We start from the raw sequence: 23,846 nt of genomic DNA, 5'->3' as shown, positions 1-23,846 counted from the left end.
ACACTCGGAGACTCCTATAGAGCAACAGAGACCCATACTCATATAGAACCACAGAAACCCATGGAAACTCATTCTCATCTAGAGACCAATACGAAACTTTTTATTGTACCAGGTAAGGCCCATTGAGCTATTACCTTTTTTTCAGAAGCGACCTGGCCATCAAAAATGATATCTCAATGAAGTGGGCTGATCATCACGTGAAAATGTATAGCAGCAGCCAAACACTCTAAGTGCGTGACATGGACTCGTATAGAACCAGAGAGACCCATACTAAAATTAAACTATTATTTTCCCAGGTAAGGGCCTCACTGAGCTGCGTAGCTTATTTTGTCAGAAACGACCTGGCCATCACAAATGATAGCAGCTCAATGAATGGGCTCATCATCACGTGGACATTTATAACGGCAGCCAAATCCTTTTAAACGCACGTTACCACAATTGGACTGTTCTGCTCCTCGCTTATCCATCGCGGAATGACCTTTAGAACTGTTTTTGTTGTTGACTCTCTTGTTGCTGACCTGGTACGTTGATCTAATGTGAACCGCTTGTGATCCCCCCCCCCCACCCGCATCTATTGCCACGATTGGCTACGTACGCACACCTGTCAATCCCTTATCAGTGCCTACCTTATTACAGACCAATTCAGACCTTATTGGTCACCCCGTGCCCCTTATAAATCTCAACATTCATCCTACAAAGTGGCATCACAAGGGAGAAACACAAACAAATATAAAAAAAACTGCCCATAATTAAAACGGCTGTATGGACCTGTAAACTAAATTTCTCTGTACAAGAATACGGGTAAACCGTATGGGTTGACAGGTACAAACGTGCTAAATACGTTTGTACGTGTGTAGTGTGGTGTGGTGAGATGTTTTCTTCCTCCCCCGGTATGCAGGTCAGGGGTTCAATTCATACCTTGACGCATGTATATTTGGAGTTTGCATGTTCGTATTTTGGTGCTATAAATGTAAAAAGAATGGGCCCACTTTGTTGAGCTATCATTTGTGGCCAGGTTGCATCTGAAAACTAAGTTAATACCTCAGTGGGCTTTGCCTATGTCGGATGAGGATGGTTTAGTTTTATCTGAATGTGTTTGGGTGATTTGTTTACCTTTCTTGTACTTTGCACTACTATCGTGTCTTTGTACTGTTTATTGTTGCAACGTTCTTATCCCATGCCCCGACTGGACATGTCAACAAAGAGCTTCATATCTCATCGAATTTCTCCTGTTGCAGTATAAATACTGATTCTGTATGTATGTTGAACTTCTTTCAACAACCGTGCTAATCGGAGGGGATCAACACAAATACATGGGTGCCACAGTGGCTAGGAGATGTTAACTACTTCGCCTGGTATGCAGGATGTCATGGGTTCGATCTCGACCCTGATGACACTTGCTGTATATTTGGAGTTTGCGTGTCTTTCTCCTGCTGTGGTTGCGTGGATTTTTCTCCAGATCCTCCGATTTTTCTCCTCCCAAAATTTAGAATAAACATCACCACGCGTTTAAAGTATTTGGCTGCCACTATACATTTTCACGTAATGATATCAGCTCACTTCGTTGAGCTGTCATTTCTGATGGTCAGGTCGCTTCTGAAAAAGAGCTACACAGTTCAGTGGGGCCTTACGTGGTAAAATAATAGTTTAGTTTTAGTATGGGTCTCAATGAGTATGAGTCTCTATGGGTCTCTGTGGGTTCCTGTGGGCATCTGTAGGTCTCTGGTTCTATATGAGCATGGGTCTCTATTCTATATGAGTCTATGAGTGTAGGATCGACTTCATGCATTTTTAGAATTTGGCTGCTATACATTTGCACCAGATAAGCCACTTCGTTGTACTATCATTTGTGATGGCCAGCTCGCTTCTGACAAAGAGCTACACAGCTCAGTGAGGCCTTACCTGGTAAAATAATAGTTTAGTTTTACTGTGGGTTTCGATGAGCATGAGTCTCTATGGGCCTCTGTGGGTTTCTGTAGGTCTCTATAGTTCGATATGAGTATGGGTCTCGCTTGTTCTATATGAGTTTCTTTGAGTGTAGAATCAACATCACGCATTTAGATTATTTGGCTACCATACATTTCCATGATAGTTTGACATAGAAGAAGGTGCGATATAAATCTGTGTAAGCTGAGATACATAACGTGTGAGTTGCTGTTCATAATTAAAATAAGAACAACAAAAAACAACAGCATTTGTGATGAATGATGCTTTCAATGTCTTTATCCATCTTCTGACATTGTATATTTTCTTAACCCGAGTTTTTCTAGCACCAATAATTGCGGCCTACCGAATTAGATTGATAGGTCACTTAGTTTACAGGGGGTTAGACTTCTCTTCATTCTGAATCAGGAAAAAATAATAAAGCTCATTTTGCCAAAAACCATTAATATAGGTACAAATAATGTTTACGTTTCTACGCCATCGCGCAGATTAGTAAAAATGTAAACTCACAAAATAAATGATAAATTGCTCAAAATGAAGCACAACTGACAATTTCGATTGTTATTCTTTCGATTGAGAATGAATACTAACGATCGACCGATCGATGATGCGCGTGCTCAGTGATAATTAACACTTTCCTGGCTCCTATCCAGCAGAAGACTCTGCCCAATAAGTGGATGATAGCAGAACCACAGCCAATCAACATCAATCAAATTCCGCCCACTTTTGTAAATATATTGCAACTACCGTACTGTAGAGGCGATCAAGTGGATTTCGGATTCAACCGGAGCAACATATTTGTTTGGTTTAAGCACCGTGTGACTTGTTATTAAAGATTTTCAAGAATAACAACTTAGAACTGTTTTTCGATTATTAATTTGGGCTTAAGGGAAATTCCACGAGTTATTAATTTACATAAAAATCTCAGGTGCCGCGGTTAATTCCAAAATCGGATAACCGCACACGGATAACCGAGAGTCGACTACTTTAATTAATTATTTTATCTGATTTATCAAGATTGGGAAAGGCCGCAAAGACAATAACCACAAACACAGACCCAGACCACACCAAGATAAGAACCACACACAGCATTAACATTCAACGATCGATACGACTACTACTAACTACTACGCGGCAGGTGATCAAAGGTTACAGATCACATTCAACATCAGTGCGTTCTCGGTTTTCACGCGGAGCCTTTTCGCGGCCAATGTTATTTGTGATAAAGGTTTTTTTGGGGTCACCATCCCACACCTCTGATTAGCTACAGTCGGCTACGTACGGCGGTGCAAAATAAGTGCAATACACACATACGTGCGTACATTCTCCAGGTGCATGCCCGTTTGTGACCATGTCTCCTCACATCCGCAGGCTTAGGTTGTCTGCCGAGGCTCTCCCTTTTTAGAATGCGGAAGTTGCCCCTGCCCCCCCGTCAGGCGAGAAGCTGCAGAAAAGATCCCTGAGCACACGAAATGCCACGCAGAGCCAACGTGTGATGGGAAGACATCGCCGCCGCTGCTACCATTGCTACTGCTGCAGCTGCTGCTACTGGTGCTACCGGTGAGTGGTGTCTCTGCATTTTGCTTCCTTCTCGCCACAGAACTCTCGCTGGGAGGGTGGTGTGTCGGAGTCGGCAGTGTCGATCGGCATTAATTTGACGCGTCGCACAATCATCGTCGTCGTCACAGCTGTCTCTCTCTCCGTAGCAAAATATGTAACTAAACAAATACAGCTCTACATCGGTAGGACATCTTCATTCATAAGAAATTCAGAACATCTTGTGAATGTGATTAAAATATATTAAACATAACCCTAATGATCTTCTGGTGCGTTTTCATGTAATTTCTCTATTCACTAAGGTTCTAGTTAACGAGTCACTTAAATTACTTGATACACTAGTAAATAAGACAGGTTTACCAAAATATATTCCAAAACTAGCAGACCATTGTCTAATAACACTTATTTTTTTATGGAGAGGTGATTTCTTTAACAAAAGGAAGAAGCAGCAATGGGATCTCCTTTATCTCATGGTATAGCTAATCTGTACATGGGAAACTTTGAAGCAAGAGCACTCGCTTCAAGTATATTAAAACCATCTTTTTGGTTTAGATATGTTGATGACACTTTGGTTGTCTGGCCACATGGTAAAGATAGACTTAATGAATTTAGAAATCTCAACGTGCAAAACCCAGCCATCCAGTTCCCCATGGAAATGGAGGTGAATAACACACTCCCTTTCCTAGATATTTTGCTTGGACCTGGCCTAAATGGTAATATATAACAGCGTTTACCGAAAGAGAACGCACACTGATGCCTATCTGAATGCATATTCGCATCATCACCCCACACAGAAATCCTCTCTCATCAAGATGCTCATACATCGGGCTAAAACAGTGTCAGATGGTGAAAGTCTAGGGAGAGAGATTAAACATGTTAAAGAATCACTACGACTGAATGGCTACAATAATGCTCAAATTAACAGAGCATTGAATGCCAAACCAAGATCGAACAGCAATACTGCTGAAAACAATCAGATTATTAAAACAATTAAAATACCATATATTTCAGGAGTAACTTACAAAATAGCTCGTCTTTTGCAAAAGCAAAACATTAAAGTAAGATTTGGTATAGTACACAAAATTCAAAAACTAGTATCTTGTACTAAAGATGAATTACCTAAGTTGTCAACAGACTGTGTGTATCGGATTAATTTCTTACGCGGTAACATTCGTGTAAGACTCAAAAAAAGAACACCAAAGAAATATTAAATACTCTCAAACACAACTGTCGGCAGTTGCAGAACATGCTTGCCAACAAGGACACTCAATTGATTTTGATAACATTGAAATTAAAATTAATTATGACTGGCCAAGACTAATTAGATAATCCATTGAAATTGAGAGAAATACAAATAATTTTAACCGCTCTGACAGCTACAGGCTTAGTTCAGCCTGGAAGCGTATTATTAAGTAATACGTGACTTAAAGCTTTCATGACTGCAGGAATTCATATTCTGTGGGTCTTTCGATAAAGCTATGTGTCTTTACCGAAAGACCCAAATAATAAGTAATACGTATTACAATTACAATTCCTTATAAGAAAACATACAGTAATTCACTGATTACTAATCTAGTATATAATTACAATACCCCCCCCTCCTCTGCCTCTGATCTCTACACCTGATTGGGTTCAGTGATGACGTCGCCCTGCTCTATGTAAGACCGGAAACAGGTGGAATGCTTCACTATTCTGGCAAATCGCCCGATGATGCTAGATGTAATTACCAGCGAAAAGGTCGTACTCAGATTGTAAATGTTGTGGATTCACTCTTCAACACACCGGTGGGCTGAATTAGTAACTATTTGGCGTTTTGTTTACGTGACAAATCCCTTACTGATTGGCTGCATCGGGTGGTGGAGGGTTTCGACACATTTATACTTACACGATCTAACCCAAAAACCTTTATTATTAATATTGGTCGCGAAAGCCTACGTGTTAACCCTCTTTATTTAAGACTGAAACAGGAGGAGGATTTCCCCACAACTATGTGGCTGTCATCTGATGATGCTTGTTGCTGTTGTTGTAATTACTGCCGAAACGTCACTGTTACTCGAATTGTAAATATTGTAGTGGGTTACTCTTTAACACACAACTACCGGTTAGTGTGCTGTACTAGTAACTCATTAGCACGTTTTGTTTATGTGACAAACCCCTTACTGACTGGCTGTGTCTCAGGGTGGTGGCGGGTTAATGACACATTTATATTCACGCGATCTGACCCAAGCACCTTTATTATGGATAATATTAGTCACGAAAGCCCTACTGCTACTACTCCTGCGTGTTAAACTGTAGTGGTGGTGTTGTTGTTTGGAAAAGAATGGAAGGAACTGGGAAAGAGAGGAAGACTCTAACAAAGTACAGAGACTCCTCTACTTATGGGGACCTCATTTGCCAGTAAAAATATGATAATTGGTTCTTTACCCTTCTATCTGGCAACAAAACTGACACCTTTTTACAAGGAGTCATGTTTGCATAGACCGCAATACCTGCAGTCATAAATACAAACAAAAGACATAACTCTGATAATGTGCACTGTCCCTGAAGTTGATTGGTCCACACCCGAGACAGCTTTCCTTCGAGCCTAGTCTCACATGGGTTGGACCAGAAGACGCCAAAAGGCGCACAACTCAAAGACAATGCACCATCAGGGTGTCAGTTTTGTTGCCAGATAGAAGGGTAAAGAACCAATTATCACTCCTCTACTTATGAACATTCAACTTCGGAATTTTCAGAGATACGAACAAACCCTGTTCATATGTTCAGTTGCCTGTTCGGAGAGTCGTAAATTCAATCGCCGCGCAATAGATGGCGGTGGTGGCATCTAAATCTGCAGAGCATGAAGGTTCCAGAGGTCTGTTTGTAAGTCGCTTTGTTTGTAAGTCCAACTTTACGCCTGTCGATTCCAAACATGTTGTACGGTGTGTACACTAAACACGGGGAATGCCTTTAAAAGTTGTATAATCTCTTGTAGATGTAGATGCCACCAGCGCCATCTATTGCCTGGCAGTTGAACTTATATGACTATCGTACCGAACAGGTAACTAGACATACAGACAGGTTTGTTCGTATCTCTGAAAGTTTGTAAGTCGACTGTTCGTAAGTAGAGGAGTCCCTGCATTGTATTGTTTTAATGTTCAGACCCTGTGCCCTCCTTACTGTACATCTGTAGACAAAGAGCTGTGCAGGTCATCGGATTGATTTCTCCAGCAATAACAAACTAATGCTGCATTTTTGTATAATAATAAAATTATAAGATTTGACATTCACATGTCTTGATTTTTTCCCCCCCGTACAGGAGGAGTGGTCCCTTATCCGACCGTGAAGGTTATTGAGTGGTCACTTGGAGCATAACCCTCGGAGGCAGACGTGGCTTCAGGTGAAAGAGGAGAGAGGAGGACGAGGAGGAATACAGGGGTGAGTGACTTTGCTGTTGAAATGTTCTGATCCCCGTGCCCAGACAATTTGTGACAAAGAGATTTATAGCTTATCGTATTCTGCACACAATAAAGAGTGCAAGACAATACATTAGACACACTATCCACACAAATACACAATGCAGCACAATACACACTATACACACAATACACTATACATACTATAACACAATAAATACTATACATCTTGCCTGGATAAAGGATACCGGGACACACCCCTGGAGCCAGGCCTGGGGGTAGTGTTCACCGGCAAGTGCCTGGTGGCCGGGTGACCCACGTAACCCGGTCGGGTCCAGCCTGAAATGGCTATGTGGTGCCGTCCTGTCGGTGGCACCATCCGCAAGACGAAGGGTGAGCGTCGGGTGCGATGCCAGTATGGCAGGTCTCAGACGGAAAGGACCTTGGCAATGGACACTCGCTTTTGGGATGTGGAATGTCATTACACTGGGGGGGAAGGAGCCAGAACTAGTGGAGGAGGTGGAAAGGCACCAACTAGATATAGTCGGTCTCACCTCCACACACAGCATTGGCATTGGAAGCAAACTTCTCGATCGGGGGTGGTCTCCTATTCCAGAGTAACCCCTGGTGAGAGGCCCGGGGCGGGTGTGGAGATACTCACAAGCCCATGGGTGGATGCTGTAGTTTGTCCTAGTGGATGAGAGGGTTGCCTCAATAAGACTTTGGGTCTCAGAAGGGAAATCTCTGACTGTTGTCTGTGCTTTTGCACCAAACAAGAGTTCAGAGTATTCAGCCTTCTTGGAAACGGTGGTAGCAGTGCTCGACAGAGTGCCGGAGAATGGTGAGATGTTATTGGAATTCTGCATTCGTCACGGAATATCAATAACAAATACCATGTTAGAATACATGGATGCTCATAAGTGTACTTGTATCAACAGAACTAGGTTGTATGTTTTGTACACTTAGGTGAAGAGAGGGAAAGAGCTGTCAACTGATCACCACCTAGTGGTAAGTTGGATCTGGCACTTGGGGCACCGACCAGATAGACATGGAAGGCCCAAACAAATACTGCGGGTTTTCTGGGAACGTCTGGCGGAAGACCCAGTGGAGAAAATTTCAACTCCCATCTCTGGGAAAACTTCTCCTGCACTAATGGGGAAGTCGTGGACATTGAGTCCGAGTGGATGGTGTTCAGAACCTCGATTATGGTTGCAGCTGCGAGAAACTGTGGCCTGAAGGCAGTTCGTGCCTGTCTTGGCGGCAACTCTAGGCCCTGCTGGTGTACACCAGTAGTGAGGGAAGCAGTCAAGTTGAAGAAGGAGACTATCTGAGCTATGCTCGGAAAAAGGTCTCCCGACTCGATTGAGAGGTACTGTCTTTCCAAGAGGGCGGCATGTGCAGTGTTGCCGGCGCTGTACCATTCCATGGTAGTGAAGCGGGAGCTGAGTTCTCCAATAAAGCTTGCGGTTTACAGGTTGATCTGCATTCCCACCCTCACCTATGATCATGAGCTATGGGTACTGACCGAAAGGATGAGATTGCAGGTACAAGGGGCCAAAATGAGGTTCCTTCGCAGGTTGCTGGGCTCACTCTCTGTAATCCGGGAGAGCCTCAGGAGTTGAGCAGCTGCTCCTCCGGATCAAGATGATCCAATTGGGGTAGTTCGGGCACCTTGTAAGGTAGACTTCCCCCGGCACTCTACCGGCGGCAGTACGTCCCACTGGGCGGAGACCTTGGGGCCAGCCCATGCCATGCTGGTGGGACTATGTCACTCAGCTGGCATTGGAACGTCTGGGAATTCCCCAGGAAGAGCTAGAGTCTGTCACCAGGAAAAGGGAGGTCTGGACCACCCTCCTCAATATGCTGCTGACGCGACCCTCACCAGGACAAGTGGACTGAGAAATTAACGAATGAATGAACACACTATACACACAATACACAAAACAGGATAGAAGTGCAATAGAGAAATTGGAAAGCAAGTCACTAAATATAAATAAAGAATTCATTATAAAAGTCGGATTTATCAAGATTAAAACTATTAAACGATTTTTATTTTACCAGATTTTTTTCAGAATCGACCTGGTCATCACAATGATAGCAGCTCAACAAAGTGGCTGATATCATCATCTCGCCTGGGTTACAGGAGTGGGTTCGATCCGGACCCAGACACCTACTGTATATTTGGAGTTTGCGTATCTCTCTCTCCCCGTGGTGGTCACGTGGAATTTTCTCCGGGTCCTCCGTTTTTTTCCCTCGAACATTTATTATCAACATCACCACACCTTTAGAGTATTTGGCTGCAGCTATACATGTCCACATAATGGTGATAAGCCCACTTGGTTAAGCTATCGTTTGTGATAGCCAGGGTCGCTTCTGCAAAAGAGCTACACAGCTCAGTGGGGCCTTACCTGATAAAACAGAAAATAGTTTAGTTTTAGTATGGTTAACTACTTAATGATGATAATAGTCACTTCTTTGAGCTATCATTTGTGATAGCTAGGTCGCTCAGTGGGGCCTTACATTAGTGAGCATGTGGTTCCCTGTGTCTCTCAGCTCAGGATGTCCAAGGCTCCTTTGCCTGAAGAAGGATCTCCGCTCATCAAGCGAGAAGCCGCGGGACATCTTGGCTGTGAGATGTCGTGCGGAGTGGACGTCCAATGGGAAGATGACACCACTGCCGCTGCTGCTGGTGAGTATCTCTCTGAGTTTTCTTTGCGCTGCAAACCCTCGGTGAGTGGCAGCATCGGGGAGTGAGGTTGACACATCACATGCTCAGCACTGCACCATAGCTACCCATAGACTCAGCACTGCCACCCATACGGTCAGCACTGCCACCCATAGACTAAGCAGTGCCACCCATAAACTCAACACTGCTACCCATAAACTCAGCACTACCACCCATAAACTGAGCACTGCCACCCGTAGACTCAGCACTGCCAACCATAGACTCAAAACTGCACCATAGACTCAGCACTGCCCATAGTATCAGCACTGCCACCCAGAAACTGAGCACTGCTACCCATAGACTCAGGACTGATACCCATAGACTGAACACTGCCACCCATAGACTGAGCACTGCCACCCATAGACTCAGCACTGCTCCATAGACTCGGCACTGCCCATACAATCAGCACTGCCACCCATAGACTCAGCACTGCACCATAGACTTCGCACTGCCAGTACAATCAGCGCTGCCACCCATAGACTGAGCACTGCCACCCATAGACTCAGCACTACCACCCATACATTCAACACTTGCTACCCATAGACTCAACACTGCACCATAGACTCAGCACTGCCACCCATAGACTCAGCACTGCCAACCATAGACTCAAAACTGCACCATAGACTCAGCACTGCCCATAGTATCAGCACTGCCACCCAGAAACTGAGCACTGCTACCCATAGACTCAGGACTGATACCCATAGAATGAACACTGCCACCCATAGACTGAGCACTGCCACCCATAGACTCAGCACTGCTCCATAGACTCGGCACTGCCCATACAATCAGCACTACCACCCATACATTCAACACTGCTACCCATAGACTCCACACTGCACCATAGACTCAGCACTGCCCATAGTATCAGAACTTCCACCCATAGACTCAATACTGCACAATAGACTCAGCACTGCCCATACAATCAGCACTGCCACCTATAGACTCAGCACTGCCACCCCTTGACTCAGCACTGCCACCAATAGAATCAGCACTGCCACCCATAGACTCAGCACTGCCACCCATATAATCAGCACTGCCACCCATAGACTATCATTTGTCGCTCATAAAATAAAAGAGCTACACAGCTCAATGGGGCCTTACACCTGGTAAAATACAAAAAATAACATTGCCCTATCCACAAATAGTAAGAAGAAATTACGGTGATTATGATGATACACTACTCTGCTTGCTCCTGATTCTAGTTGTAGTCTGGGCTTGATCACCTGATTGTGAAATTGTGTCGTTGCTCTGCATCTACATCAGCAGCCGTACGGAAGATAAAGAGAGTCATAGATACCCATAGAGATCCATAGAGATGCACAGATATTCGGCGACTCATAGAGACACACAGCAACTCATAGAGATCCAGACTCATAGAAACGCATAGAGACCCATAGAGATGCACAGAGATTCGGCGACTCATAGAGACACACAGAGACTCGGAGACCCATATTGACTCACAGACATCCGTGAAGACTCAGACTCAGAGACTCGCATAGACCCAGGCTTAGAGACCCATAGAGATCCATAGACTCATATTCTTAGGTTTTTTCGGTAAAGTCACGTAGGTAAAAAACATAAAAAAGTAAAATAAAATAAAAATCACGACGTTTCGGAGGCAAGACAAGCTTCCGTCTTCAGGTGGTACCGTCACAGCCACGACAGCTGTATCAAGTAAATCAGAGATTGCAGAAGCTACCACTCCGTTTATATAATGGTTGGAGAAGGTGGTGGAGCAAGGGCCGCATACTTTTATTAATATGGTAAGGTGAGGCTTAAGACTAAGAATAGACTGCATAACAAAGGCTGAGCCTTTGTTATGGAGAGGTGCGGTTTGTGACTCAACCTGTAACAGGGAGACCACCACGAGACATGGTAAAACTGTGATGGTTGTCTGTCAAATAAGATTGGCAAATAAGTGTAGTTCATGGAAAAGTTTGAATCAGACGCCATCCAGACATCCACCCTGCGTCCTTCCTTGTGGAAGAGGTATGTGGACGACACTTTCGTCATCTGGCCACATGGCCTCCCAGCATTGAACCACTTCTTGGACCACATCAATTCTAGACACCCATCCATCAGATTCACCATGGAAGTGGAGAAAGACGGTAAACTACCATTCTTGGATATTCTGTTTGAGAGGAGGCCTGACGGATCCTTGGGACATTTTGTCTACAGGAAAGCCACCCACACAGATTCCTACTTGAAACCGGATTCCCACCACCACCCATCTCAAAAGAATTCTCTCATCAAAACGCTATACCACAGAGCCCATGGTATTTCTGACCAACACCACCTGGCCGGTGAATTAAGACATGTACATCGGGCCCTCAGGATGAACGGATACTCTGACTGCACTATCCGCCAATCTGTTTCTCTCACCATACAGAAACAGCCACATGAAACTCCGACCAAAACTATCACGTTGCCATACATAGCAGGCGTGACCAAAAAGATCTCCAAAATTCTAAACAAACATAAGTCCGATTCAGTACAGTGCATAATCTGTGAAGGATGTCGTTCCTGACTTACAGTATCCTGGAGTCTACAAATTGAGTTGCATTTTTGGTGATTGCTACATTGGAGAAACGAAACTTCATGTTTCTGATCGTGTCCGCGAGCACAAGTCAGATCTGAAACACGGCAGAACTGATTTTTCGGCCGTTGCCGATCATTGCTACAACTCGGTGGGCTCTCATGAAATTGTATTTTCTGAGACCAAGGTTCTCTGCAAACCTCCTGCCTACCATCAAAGGTTTGTACACGAATCCATCTATATATATAAAATCGTGAATCTGTCTGTCTGTCTGTGTGTCTGTGTGTCGCCGGACCATACGCACTTTCATTGGACGGCGGTTGCCCCTGGCAACGGGTAGCGACGCCTTCGCCGCTTTCATTGGACGGCGGTTGCCCCTGGCAACGGGTAGCGACGCCTTCGCCAAGGGGTGGACGCCATTTTTTATTCCCATTAAAAATAGGCGCACGCATTAACACGCGACTCTGAGGTAAATTCATCAAAGTTTCACGTCCTCTTCACTCCCCCCCCCCACCACAATGTGTGCAATTACTATTATAGGGTCGGTCGATTATTAAATTATAGCGATTAGACAGTATTATTGTAGCGCGGGGGGGGGGGGGACCGCACCCGTACCCAGCCTCAACCGGGTGGGAAAATCAGGCGAGGCCGGAGGCTCTGCACGGTGCTAGGCCTCGACACCCACCACGCGACTCTGAGGTAAATTCATCAAAGTTACACGTCCTCTTCACTCCCCCGCCACCACAATGTGTGACATTACTATTATAGGCTCGGTAAATCATAAAATTATAGCGATTACACAGTATTATTGTATCGCGGGGGATCGGCGCGCCTCACTAAAACCCTACAACGGATCGGCGCGCCTCACTAAAACCCTACAACGGATCGGTGCGCATCACTAAAACCCTACAACGGATCGGCGCGCCTCACTAAAACCCTACAACAGATCGGCACGCCTCACACAAACCCTACAACGGATCGGCGCGCCTCACTAAAACCCTACAGCGGATCGGCGCGCCTCACACAAATCCTACAACGGAAGCGTAACGCATTGTAGTGTCGTGCTTAGCGCGCCACGCTACTAACCCGGCGACCCGAGTTCGATTCCCACTCACGGCCACCACCGGTGACGATTATTTGAACCGGACCTGGGCCTCCCCTAGGTCGACTCAGCCTCAAACGAGTAACTGGTGTCGTGTGTGAACATCGTCACTGGGGAGACAAAGGCGGCCGGGCGTGGTGAATCCAAGTTCCCGGGCGAAGCCGGGTAGTAAAGCTAGTACAAATATACAAATGTAACGGGTTCCGGAGACACTTGTAGAGGTAACTTCTTTATTACAATACAACACTCCAACAGTCCAACTCTCCAACAGTCCTGATACTCTGTTACAGCCTAGGTACACAGCCTAGCTACACAGCCTAGATACTCTACTCTGGCTACGCTCCGGAACTCGCCCTCACAAGGTCGTAGAGTCGGGAGTTCCAGAGTCCCACCACTCGCTCTCACAGCGTCCCAGGGTCTTCAGATGGCTGGTCGTGGGTCTTGGGTCTTGAGTTACAACTGGGCCCCGATCGTCCAGGGAGCTCTCCTTTTATGCCTGGTCCAACGAGGGGTGGGGCCGTGTGCGCCACCAGACATCCCACAGAGCACACACAGCCCCCCCCCGTTGGCGGCGCCCAGAGGCTTAAGCGTCTGGACCCCCTGGGAACCCAACGCCTGGCGCCCAGAGGCTTAAGCGTCTGGACCCCCTGGGAACCCAGCGCCTGGCGCCCAGAGGCTTAAGCGTCTGGACCCGCCCGGGAACCCAGAGCCCCCAGAAGCCCCTCCCTTCTTATGTCACTACACAAACACAGACATAATTTCAACCGTGATGACGGTTACAAACTGAGTAATCATTCGAAAGATGTGATTAACCATGCAAAAAAGATTTAACTACACTTATTTGCCAATCTTATTTGACAGACAACCATCACAGTTTTACCATGTATAGTGGTGGTCTCCCTGTTACAGGTTGAGTCACAAACCGCACCTCTCCATAAAAAAGGCTCAGCCTTTGTTATGCAGTCTATTCTTAGTCTTAAGCCTCACCTTACAATATTAATAAAAGTATGCGGCCCTTGCTCCACCACCTTCTCCAACCATTATATAAACGGAGTGGTAGCTTCTGCAATCTCTCATTTACTTGATACAGCTGTCGTGGCTGTGACGGTACCACCTGAAGACGGAAGCTTGTCTTGTCTCCGAAACGTCGTGATTTTTATTTTATTTTATTTTACTTTTTTATGTTTTTTACCTACGTGACTTTACCGAAAAAACCTAAGAATATGAATCATTGCAGTCACGAAAGCTTCAAATCTAGAATCCATAGACTCATAGAAACCCATAGAAAGACATAGATCCATAGACTAATAGACATCACAGCGATGATGATACACTGCTCCGCTGCTCCTAATGCGGTTATCTGCTGGCATGACCACCTGAAGTTGTAGTCATTGCTGCTCTGCATCTACATGAGCTCGCAATCAAATAAAATAAAATAGTTTCTGTATTGCGAAATGTCTCTGCGTTTGCTCCTTTTGACACTGCAGTCCGAGCAGCAGCACCAACAGCAGCAGCAGCGACAGCAACAACGGCACCATTGCCTTGAGTCTTCCTCTCGCTCTCTGCTGATGTCTTTCACTTGGTACAGACGATGTGCAGGAGCAGGAGGAGGAGGTGGTGGACCCTTCTCTGCCCGTGGAGGCATTCATTAAGCAAGAATACGAGGAGGAGGAGGCTTGGAGGAAGATGTTGCCCAAGGTGAAAGTGGAGAGGGAAGATGATGATGACGATGGCAGTGATGGTGATGGTGATGGCAGTAAGTGTCATCTCTTGACAACCCTTCGCAAACAGCCGCCCATCAGCACCCCTAGTTTGTTGTCACAACACGATTATACACTACACTATGCATTACACTATACACTTGACTACTACATACTACACTTCTATATACTACACTACTCTTTACTACACTATACACTACACTATGCACTACACTATACACTACTGTACACTACATCACTATACTATATTGAGAACTAATTTCCGTAGAACTGCTTCTAGTTGTTGTGTTTAGTTTGTAGTCCTTCCTCCCCACACCTCCAATTAGCACGGTTGGCTAGGTACGGTGCTGCGGAAGAAGTTTAGCACACACACGCACGTACATGCCGTACGTCACAGCACAACCATCGACATAATTTCCGTCGGGGTGGAAGACTAAACCCAGAGGCCTCGACGCGTTTTGATTTTATTTTTTAGTTAAACGCTCGCATCGGTTTCAGCGACCTTTCACCCCCAGTGCAGGGAGCGGGTGACATTCGGATAAAGGGCGAAGAAGAGGACGACGAAGAAGACGACGAAAAAGACGAAGCAAAACATTCACGCTTTCGAGCGGCGCACCGACCGTCCCGTGGAAGTCAACCGTCGTACGTTGCGAAGGTCGAGCGGCGGGACCTCAGCGGTTCGGGCGGCGACCGCCAGGCCCCGGCGGTCAGCCACGGCGGTTCCCGGGAGAAGGCCGGAGGGTCAAGGCCATCGCGGGTAGACCAAGGAGGGGCCGCGGCCGCGGGCTCGTCAGATGTGGCCGAGATTGAGGTGGAAGTGGAGGACGACGACGGTAGGGAGGGGTGGCGACGGAGCTGACACATCCCGCGTGGGGTCGTTACGGGCAAGTTGGGACCCGCCAGCCTCAATGCACTTTTAAAATCATCATGTATACACTACACTCCTAAACACTACACCAAACACTATACACTGTGCACTACACTACTAACCTATACACTACTACACACTACCCTACGATATACTACACTGCTATACAGTACACTACACACTATACACTACACTACTTTCCAGTATACTATACACTACACTACTACAGTGAGGGAAAAAAGTATTTGATCCCCTGCTGATTTTGTACGTTTACCCACTGACAAATAAATTATCAGTCTATAATTTTAATGGTAGATTTATTTGAACAGTGAGAGACAGAATAACAACAAAATCCAGAAAAATGCATGTCAAAAATGTTATAAATTAATTTGCATTTTAATGAGGGAAATAAGTATTTGACCCCCTCAATCAGAAAGATTTCTGGCTCCCAGGTGTCTTTTATACAAGTAACGAGCTGAGATTAGTAACACACTACGCCGTGAAGGACTGAAATCCTGCAGCGCCCGCAAGGTCCCCCTGCTCAAGAAAGCACATATACATGCCCGTCTGAAGTTTGCCAATGAACATATGAAGGATTCAGAGGACAACTGGGTGAAAGTGTTGTGGTCAGATGAGACCAAAATGGAGCTCTTTGGCATCAACTCAACTCGCCGTGTTTGGAGGAGGAGGAATGCTGCCTATGACCCCAAGAACACCATCCCCACCGTCAAACATGGAGGTGGAAACATTATGCTTTGGGGGTGTTTTTCTGCTAAGGCGACAGGACAACTTCACCACATCAAAGGGACGATGGACGGGCCCATGTACCATCAAATCTTGGGTGAGAACCTCCTTTCCTCAGCCAGGGCATTGAAAATGGGTCGTGGATGGGTATTCCAGCATGACTGACCTAAAACACACGGCCAAGGCAACAAAGGAGTGGCTCAAGAAGAAGCACATTAAGGTCCTGGGGTGGCCTAGCCAGTCTCCAGACCTTAAACCCATAGAAAATCTGTGGAGGGAGCTGAAGGTTCCAGTTGCCAATCGTCAGCCTCGAAACCTTAATGACTTGGAGAAGATCTGCAAAGAGGAGTGGGACAAAATCCATCCTGAGATGTGTGCAAACCTGGTGGCCAACTACAAGAAACGTCTGACCTCTGTGATTGCCAACAAGGGTTTTGCCACCAAGTACTAAGTCATGTTTTGCAGAGGGGTCAAATACTTATTTCCCTCATTAAAATGCAAATCAATTTATAACATTTTTGACATGCGTTTTTCTGGATTTTTGTGTTGTTAATCTGTCTCTCACTGTTCAAATAAACCTACCATTACAATTATAGACTGATCATTTCTTTGCCAGTGGGCAAACGTACAAAATCAGCAGGGGATCAAATACTTTTTTCCCTCACTGTATACAATACACTATACAAATCAAAGTTTATTTTCATATGAACAGGATCCAGGGAATTGTAACACAGTACAATGACATGCTTACGCACAAGCTCTCCTCTCAAATGGTGTGGCAGCTATAAAAAAAAATAACACTGAATAACAAAAGCCATGGTGAGAAATATAACATGGTCAGATAGACATATTCAGGGTAGATACCATTTACACTATGCGGGGGAAGAGGGATAAATTGGGATAAGTGGAGAGAATAGAGTGCTTTGATTGAGCAGTGGAATATATCGTAAAATATAGTAGCAACAGTCTTGGTGGTCGTGTAGGCGTGTGTGTGTTGTGTGGTAAGGTGCAGAGAGTCAGTGAAAACAGTGTGATGTGTGTCTGTGTGTGAAGTGTGCACTAGCGTAGCGGTTGGCTGAAAGTTCCGGTACCGTCTGCCTGACGGCAAGGGAGAGAACGGTCCGTGGCTGGGGGTGGATGGGGGTGGCTGGAGCCTTTAATGATGTTGCGGGGGCCTTCCTTGGCACCGCCCCAGTCTAAATGCCATGTGTGGTTGGGAGCACGATCACCAGAGATGGACCGGGCAGTCTTCGCCACCACCCCGCTGTAGAGGGCAGTGGCGGCTGACCGTAGCAGCAAGCCATGATGTAGCCAGTCAGCAAGATGCTCCCGATGGTGCATCTGTAGAAGTCAGCGAGTATCGGAAGGGCCATGCCGAACTTCTTCGGCCTCCTGAGGGGGGAAGAGGAGGCTCTGGTGCGCATGCCTTCTTGACAACCTGTGCCGGTGTTGTGGGTCCATGTCAGGTCTTTGATAGGGACACCAAAGAACTTAAAGCTGCTGATGATCTACTCCTGTAGTCAACAATAAGCTCCTTTGTTTTGCTGATGTTGACGGGAGAGAAGGGTTGTTAGCTTGGCGCCACACTGCCAAGTCTCTTCTTTCCTCCTCCCCGTAGGCTGTCCCATCGTTGTTGGCGATCAGGGCCTACCATGGGTGGTGCCGTCAGCAAACTCTGATGGAGTTGGTGTCACGCCGGGGCACACAGTCGTGGGTGAACAGGGAGTACATCAGGGGGTGTGGACTGAGCTCACAGCCTTGGGGGGGGGGAGATTCGGTGTTGAGAGTCAGTGTGGAGGAGGTGTTGCTGCTATCTTCACAAGCTGGGTGGTCTGGCCGTCACAAAGTCGAAGATCCAGTTGCAGAGGGAGGTGTTCAGACCCAGGCACCCTGAGCGTGGTGACAAACTTGGAGGGAACAACGGTGTCTAAATGCTGAGCTGTAAGTAAGTTCATCACATCCTCACATGTGAGTTGTTCCTCTTGTCCAGGTGTGGTAGAGTAGTGTGCAGTGCAATGGAGACGGCATCATCCGTGGATCTGTTGGAGCGGTATGCAAATTGGAGTGGGTCTAGAGTGTCTAGTTCGTTGGAGTTGATGTGGTCCATGATCAGCCTCCTGAAAGCACTTCACGATGACAGACATGAGTGCTACTGGGCGGTAATCATTTAGACAAGTCACCTTTGTTATACTTACGGAACTGGAACAATGGTGGTCATCTTGACCACATGGGGAATAACAGACCTGGGGAACAGGGGGTTGAAAATATCCGCGCATGCTCCCAGGATGCCGGCCGGGCTTCTCCATCTGGGCCGGCAGGCTTTGTGAGCATTCGCTTGTTTAACAGTTCCGCTCACGTCGGCCACAGAGAGTGAGCGAGAGCACATGGCCAACTGGAGCAGCGGGAGCCTTGTGTGGACGTCTCTGTGTTGGTGGCCTCAAAGCAAGTGTGTGTGTGTTGCTCCGAGCACGGAACAGTTCAGGAAACTCTGGAATGCTATTTTTTTCCTTCTAGCAATTGCTTGTGTTGAGATCGAAACGTCGTGATATTTTTATTATTTTCTATCTACGTGGCTTTACTGAAAGACACATAAAATTTCTATTGAATATTTGAGATTTACTGCAATATACAACCGTCCTTGGACGGGCAACACATTACTGCGGAGAGAGCTGGTAGGAACGTTGGGTTGCTCAGTCAATGGCCAGGGTCAACGGCGGCGTGGTGTATTCCGCAAATATGCCCAACTGTGAGGGCGGGCACAAGCCGGCGTGAGTAGGTTAAACGTTGAGTTTTATAAGGGCACCACGGGGTGACCAGCCCCTCCCCACCCAGCCCCACCCCTCACCCAGCCCCACCCTCCCCACCCAGCCCCTCCCCAGCCCCTCCCCACCATCCCCACCCAGCCCCTCCCCACCCTCCCCTCCCCACCCAGCCCCTCCCTCCCCACCCAGCCCCTCCCTGCACGACGGACACAATCCCCTGTGGGCTGGTGTAACCAAGAGGTTCCTACCAGTAAGAAGCTAGTAGTATATAGTTGTATAGTAGTATATAGTAACATAGTAGTATATATATAAAATGTATATCTACACTCGTATAGGCGAACCACAACTTACGCGAATTCGCGCTTGCGTGCAGGTACACACGAACCTAACCCCCGCCGCATACTCTGAGACCTTACTTTACATACACACACATACATTACCTTTTTTTATTTGCCCCAAGGTTGACTGCAACCTACTCTGCAAAATAAAATCGGGTCACCGTTTTTGTACAGCTTCTTGACATGGGGTTGCGCTTAGACACTGCGCTATTTAACATCGTGCCGTAATGTATTTGTGTTTTGTCCGTACATACGTGTGTACTTATGTTGAACTTCTTATCACCCTGTACATAGCCAATCACGCTAATCGGTGTCTTGCGGCAACATGTTTAGTTGTAAAGGCACTTTGAATGACCATGGCATGTCAGCACTGAATTCAAATTAAACTAAACTAAACTTTCTTTAATATTACCAGGTGTATGGCGCCACTGAGGTGTGTAGCACTTTTTTCAGAAGCGACCTGGCCATCACACGTAATGATAGCAGCGCAGCCAAGTGGGTGATTTCATCATCATCACGCGGAAATTTATAGCGGCAGCCAAATACTCTAAACTTGTACTGATGTTGATTATAAATGTGAAGGGAAAAACCGGAGGACCCGGAGAAAAATCCATGTGACCACAGGGAGGGAGACGCAAACTCCAAAAATACAGCAGAACTCAGGGTCGGGATCGAACCCACGCCCTCCTGTATACTTAGCAAGGTAGTTAACATCTCGCCACCCTGGCGCCCTAAGGTTAAGAAATGTTACGTGTTGCCTGCTAATACTATTGTAATGACTCCAACACGTTGGTTGTAGAAAAGGTGTGAGAAGATGTTATTATCTTCTGCAGCGTGCGTTCATGTCAACTTCCACCATCAAAAGCGCCCCGAGCCTTCCCTGATCCTCTTCTCTTTTTCTTTTTCCCCGCACTTTCTCTCCCGTTTCTCTCCATCCAATCAATTCTCTTCTCCCGTCCCTCGTCACAACCTCTTCTCATCTCCCATTTGCTGCGCGCACATTCCGCGTCGGGAGGTATGTCTGACGTAATTTGTCTCCCTCCATCAATGGTGAGTGAGCTTATTCTTAGGTGTGCCGTTTCAGCCAATAGGGAGCCATGTTGCTCGTCGGCTCTGAAGTCCACATAATGCTCACGCATGTGTCTGATTGCCTCTCCGTTTGTACAGGTAAGTACTCTATACTTTTAATCGGTGTGTGTGTGTGTGAAACTGGTAAGGGCTGTCTTAATTTAAATAGTCCAGTATCATGAACATCTCAAAATGCAATTATGGCTGTCGCCTGATGGGGCTGGTTGTACATACCAACGAAACGTAATGTCTACTCGAATTGTAAATGTGTGTTGTGTGTTTACTCTCCAACACAACAACTGGTTACTGCTGAACTAGTAAACTATTTGGCCACTTTTTGTTTATGTGACAACCCCTTAACTAAATTGGCCATGTCGTGTGGTGGTGGCGGGTTTAAAGACACATTTATACTTACACGATCTAACCCAAAAACCTCTCATGGATAACATTGGTTGCGAAAGCTCAACTACTCACGACTACGTATGCATGAAACTGCAACAGAGTTTTCAAACGTTGCCTTCTTTGTGTTCTCCCCCCTATTGCAGGAACAATGGCAGAGTGTGGACTTGCAAGACGCCGGAATGAAAATTCGCGTAAGGGGTTTTTCAACTACTACGACCACCAGACCAGGATGCAGCTCCACTCTGCACAGACCACCACCAGCAGCAGCAGCGAGAGCCAGCGGCAGTGGGAACTTTTTCCGTGCAATCCGGAGTGCGAAGGCGACACGGAGACGCGCCGGGCATTGGACGGGTCGCGTCGGAGCCCGGCAGGCGCGGGAGGGATGCCCGCACAAGCACTGTCGCCCACGCAAGCGACGTCGCCCGCGCACGTCTGCCCCGAGTGTGGGAAGGAGTTCACCACCGCCAAGGGCTTGGGGCGCCACCGGAAGATCCACGCGAGGGAGAAGCCGCACCGGTGCGCCGTGTGCGCTCGGGGCTTCGTGCGCCCATCGGCCCTCAAGAGCCACGCTTGGGTGCACGCGGAGGAACGGCCCCACCAGTGCACCGAGTGCGGGAAGGGCTTTGCGCGGGCCGCGTCCCTGAAGCAGCACGCCCAGACGCACACAAGCGAGAGGCCGTACCGGTGCACCGTGTGCGGCCGAGGTTTCAGAGTCTCCAAGGTCCTCAAGGATCACATGATGACGCACACCGGCGAGAGGCCGCACAAGTGCTCGGCGTGCGGGAAGAGCTTCATCCAGTTATCGGCCCTTCGGAACCACGCGAGGATGCACACCGGCGAGAGACCATACGCGTGCTCCGTGTGCGACAAGGCCTTCACGCTCCTGAGAGTGCTCAGGGACCACACGAAGACCCACACGGGCGAGAGGCCGCACGTGTGCCCCGTCTGTGGCAAGGGCTTCATCTTCTCCAAGGACTTCAGGAACCATGCGATGACACACACGGGCGAGAGGCCGCACACGTGCATCGTGTGCGGCAAGGCCTTCGCGGACCCGTCGGGCCTCATGCTCCACGCGAGGATCCACACGGGTGAGAGGCCGCACGCATGCCACATCTGCGGCAAGGCCTTCAGACGCTCGTCGGCCCTGCAGAGGCACGCGAGGACGCACACGGGAGAGAGGCCCCACGTGTGCCCCGTGTGCGACAGGGCCTTTGCCCTGCCCAAGTTCCTCAAGGACCACATGATGACGCACACAGGCGAGCGCCCCTACAGGTGCTCCTTCTGCGGCAAGGGGTTCATCAAGCAGGTGAACCTGGTGTGCCACGTGAGGTCGCACACCGGCGAGAGGCCGCACGCGTGCACCGTGTGCGGCAAGGGCTTCGCGTACGCGTCGGTGCTCAAGAGCCACGCTGTGACCCACACGGGCGAGAGGCCGCACGCGTGCGCTGTGTGTGGCAAGGGGTTCGCCTACCGATCCGTCCTGAAGCGTCATGCGGAGACCCACGCACGGGAGGTGGCAAAATGAAGACCCCCGACAGGCATCGTGAAGGAAGCGTTTTGTTGTGCTCGCTCGCTTTCGAACGAGACTCCGCGAAGTTCGCGCGGTGCAAACGAAATATGTTTTGATGAAAAATAATAATAATATCCTTTCTGGTAATATTACAGGTGTGTTAAGATGTTAAAACACCAAATAGACACCTTACCACGCATACTTGTGGCAAAAAATGCCAACAAACATCCTCATAATATATGCACAATGTCTTTGAAACTGCTTGTACAGGCCATCGGTTCAGAGGAAGTATGTGTGCATGCGTATAGATTTAGCACGGTTGGCTGCGTACGGCGCGAAAGAAGTTCAACGTACATACGTAGATAGATAAAAGATAGCATGAAATTAACATAACGAGAACAGGAAAGTCATCGTATTAAGGAACAACTCATGCTTAATAATGATGGAGAAATGCAATATCGAGTATCAACCTACGTAAATCTGTTTTTGTCTCTGTCTCAACAACCTATTAAAGCAAATACATCGATGTTCTGGGGGATAGTGATTCAACTTAAAAACACACAAGAGATCACACCGGTCCTGTACCAATGCCATATTTTCTGTCTGTTTGCAACAGCAGAGGTGTAGAGAATTCCAACAAAACCTACATCTCCTTTGGTTCTTTCGGTAAAGTCACGTAGATAGAAAATAAAATAATTATTAATAAAAACTATGAAAAAACTAAAACTCACGACGTTTCGATCGCAATAAAAGCGGTCGTCATCAGGCGTAGAAAAAAATAATTGTATTTTTTTTTCTTATTTTTTATCTACGTGACTTTATCAATAGAACCAAAGAATATGAATTCCTGCAGTCACGAAAGTTTTAAGTCAAAATGTAAAACCTACATCTGCTTTATTTACCTGGTCAAGGCCTATGATACTATCAATAGGCCTGGGCTCTGGGTTGTTCTTCGTGCTTTAATAGTCTCTGACTCTCTGCTCACAATCATTATGAACATTCATGATGGTGGGAAAGCCCAGGTAAAGCTACGTGGCCGGGAGTTGGAGCCATTCCGTTCACCTTGGGGTGCGGCAGGGATGTCCTGTGGCTCCCACATTATTCAACATATTTTTCAATCACGTAGTTCGAGAAGCCTTCCATGGCTGACTGGTGGAATCTCCATCTGGTGCAG

General features: G+C 47.0%; 1 protein-coding gene across 1 annotated transcript in view; it reads left to right on the top strand.

Annotated features, from left to right (window-relative positions):
- LOC133360834 (gastrula zinc finger protein XlCGF26.1-like) overlaps positions 1-23,196 on the top strand; it is a 55,698-nt gene extending 32,502 nt beyond the window's left edge. Inside the window, exons 3-5 of the mRNA XM_061579721.1 lie at positions 14,848-15,015; positions 15,496-15,813; positions 21,306-23,196. Of these exons, the coding sequence (XP_061435705.1) occupies positions 14,848-15,015; positions 15,496-15,813; positions 21,306-22,687 (1,868 nt within the window). The 3' untranslated portion in view covers positions 22,688-23,196. The remainder of the gene's footprint in view (positions 1-14,847; positions 15,016-15,495; positions 15,814-21,305) is intronic.
- Positions 23,197-23,846: the final 650 nt, after the last annotated feature.

Source organism: Lethenteron reissneri, chromosome 69 (genome assembly GCF_015708825.2).
Source record: "Lethenteron reissneri isolate LAM-NWPU_2019-01 chromosome 69, ASM1570882v1, whole genome shotgun sequence".
Taxonomy (NCBI): Eukaryota; Metazoa; Chordata; class Hyperoartia; order Petromyzontiformes; family Petromyzontidae; genus Lethenteron; species Lethenteron reissneri.
This window is presented reverse-complemented; position numbering and strand designations above follow the sequence as displayed.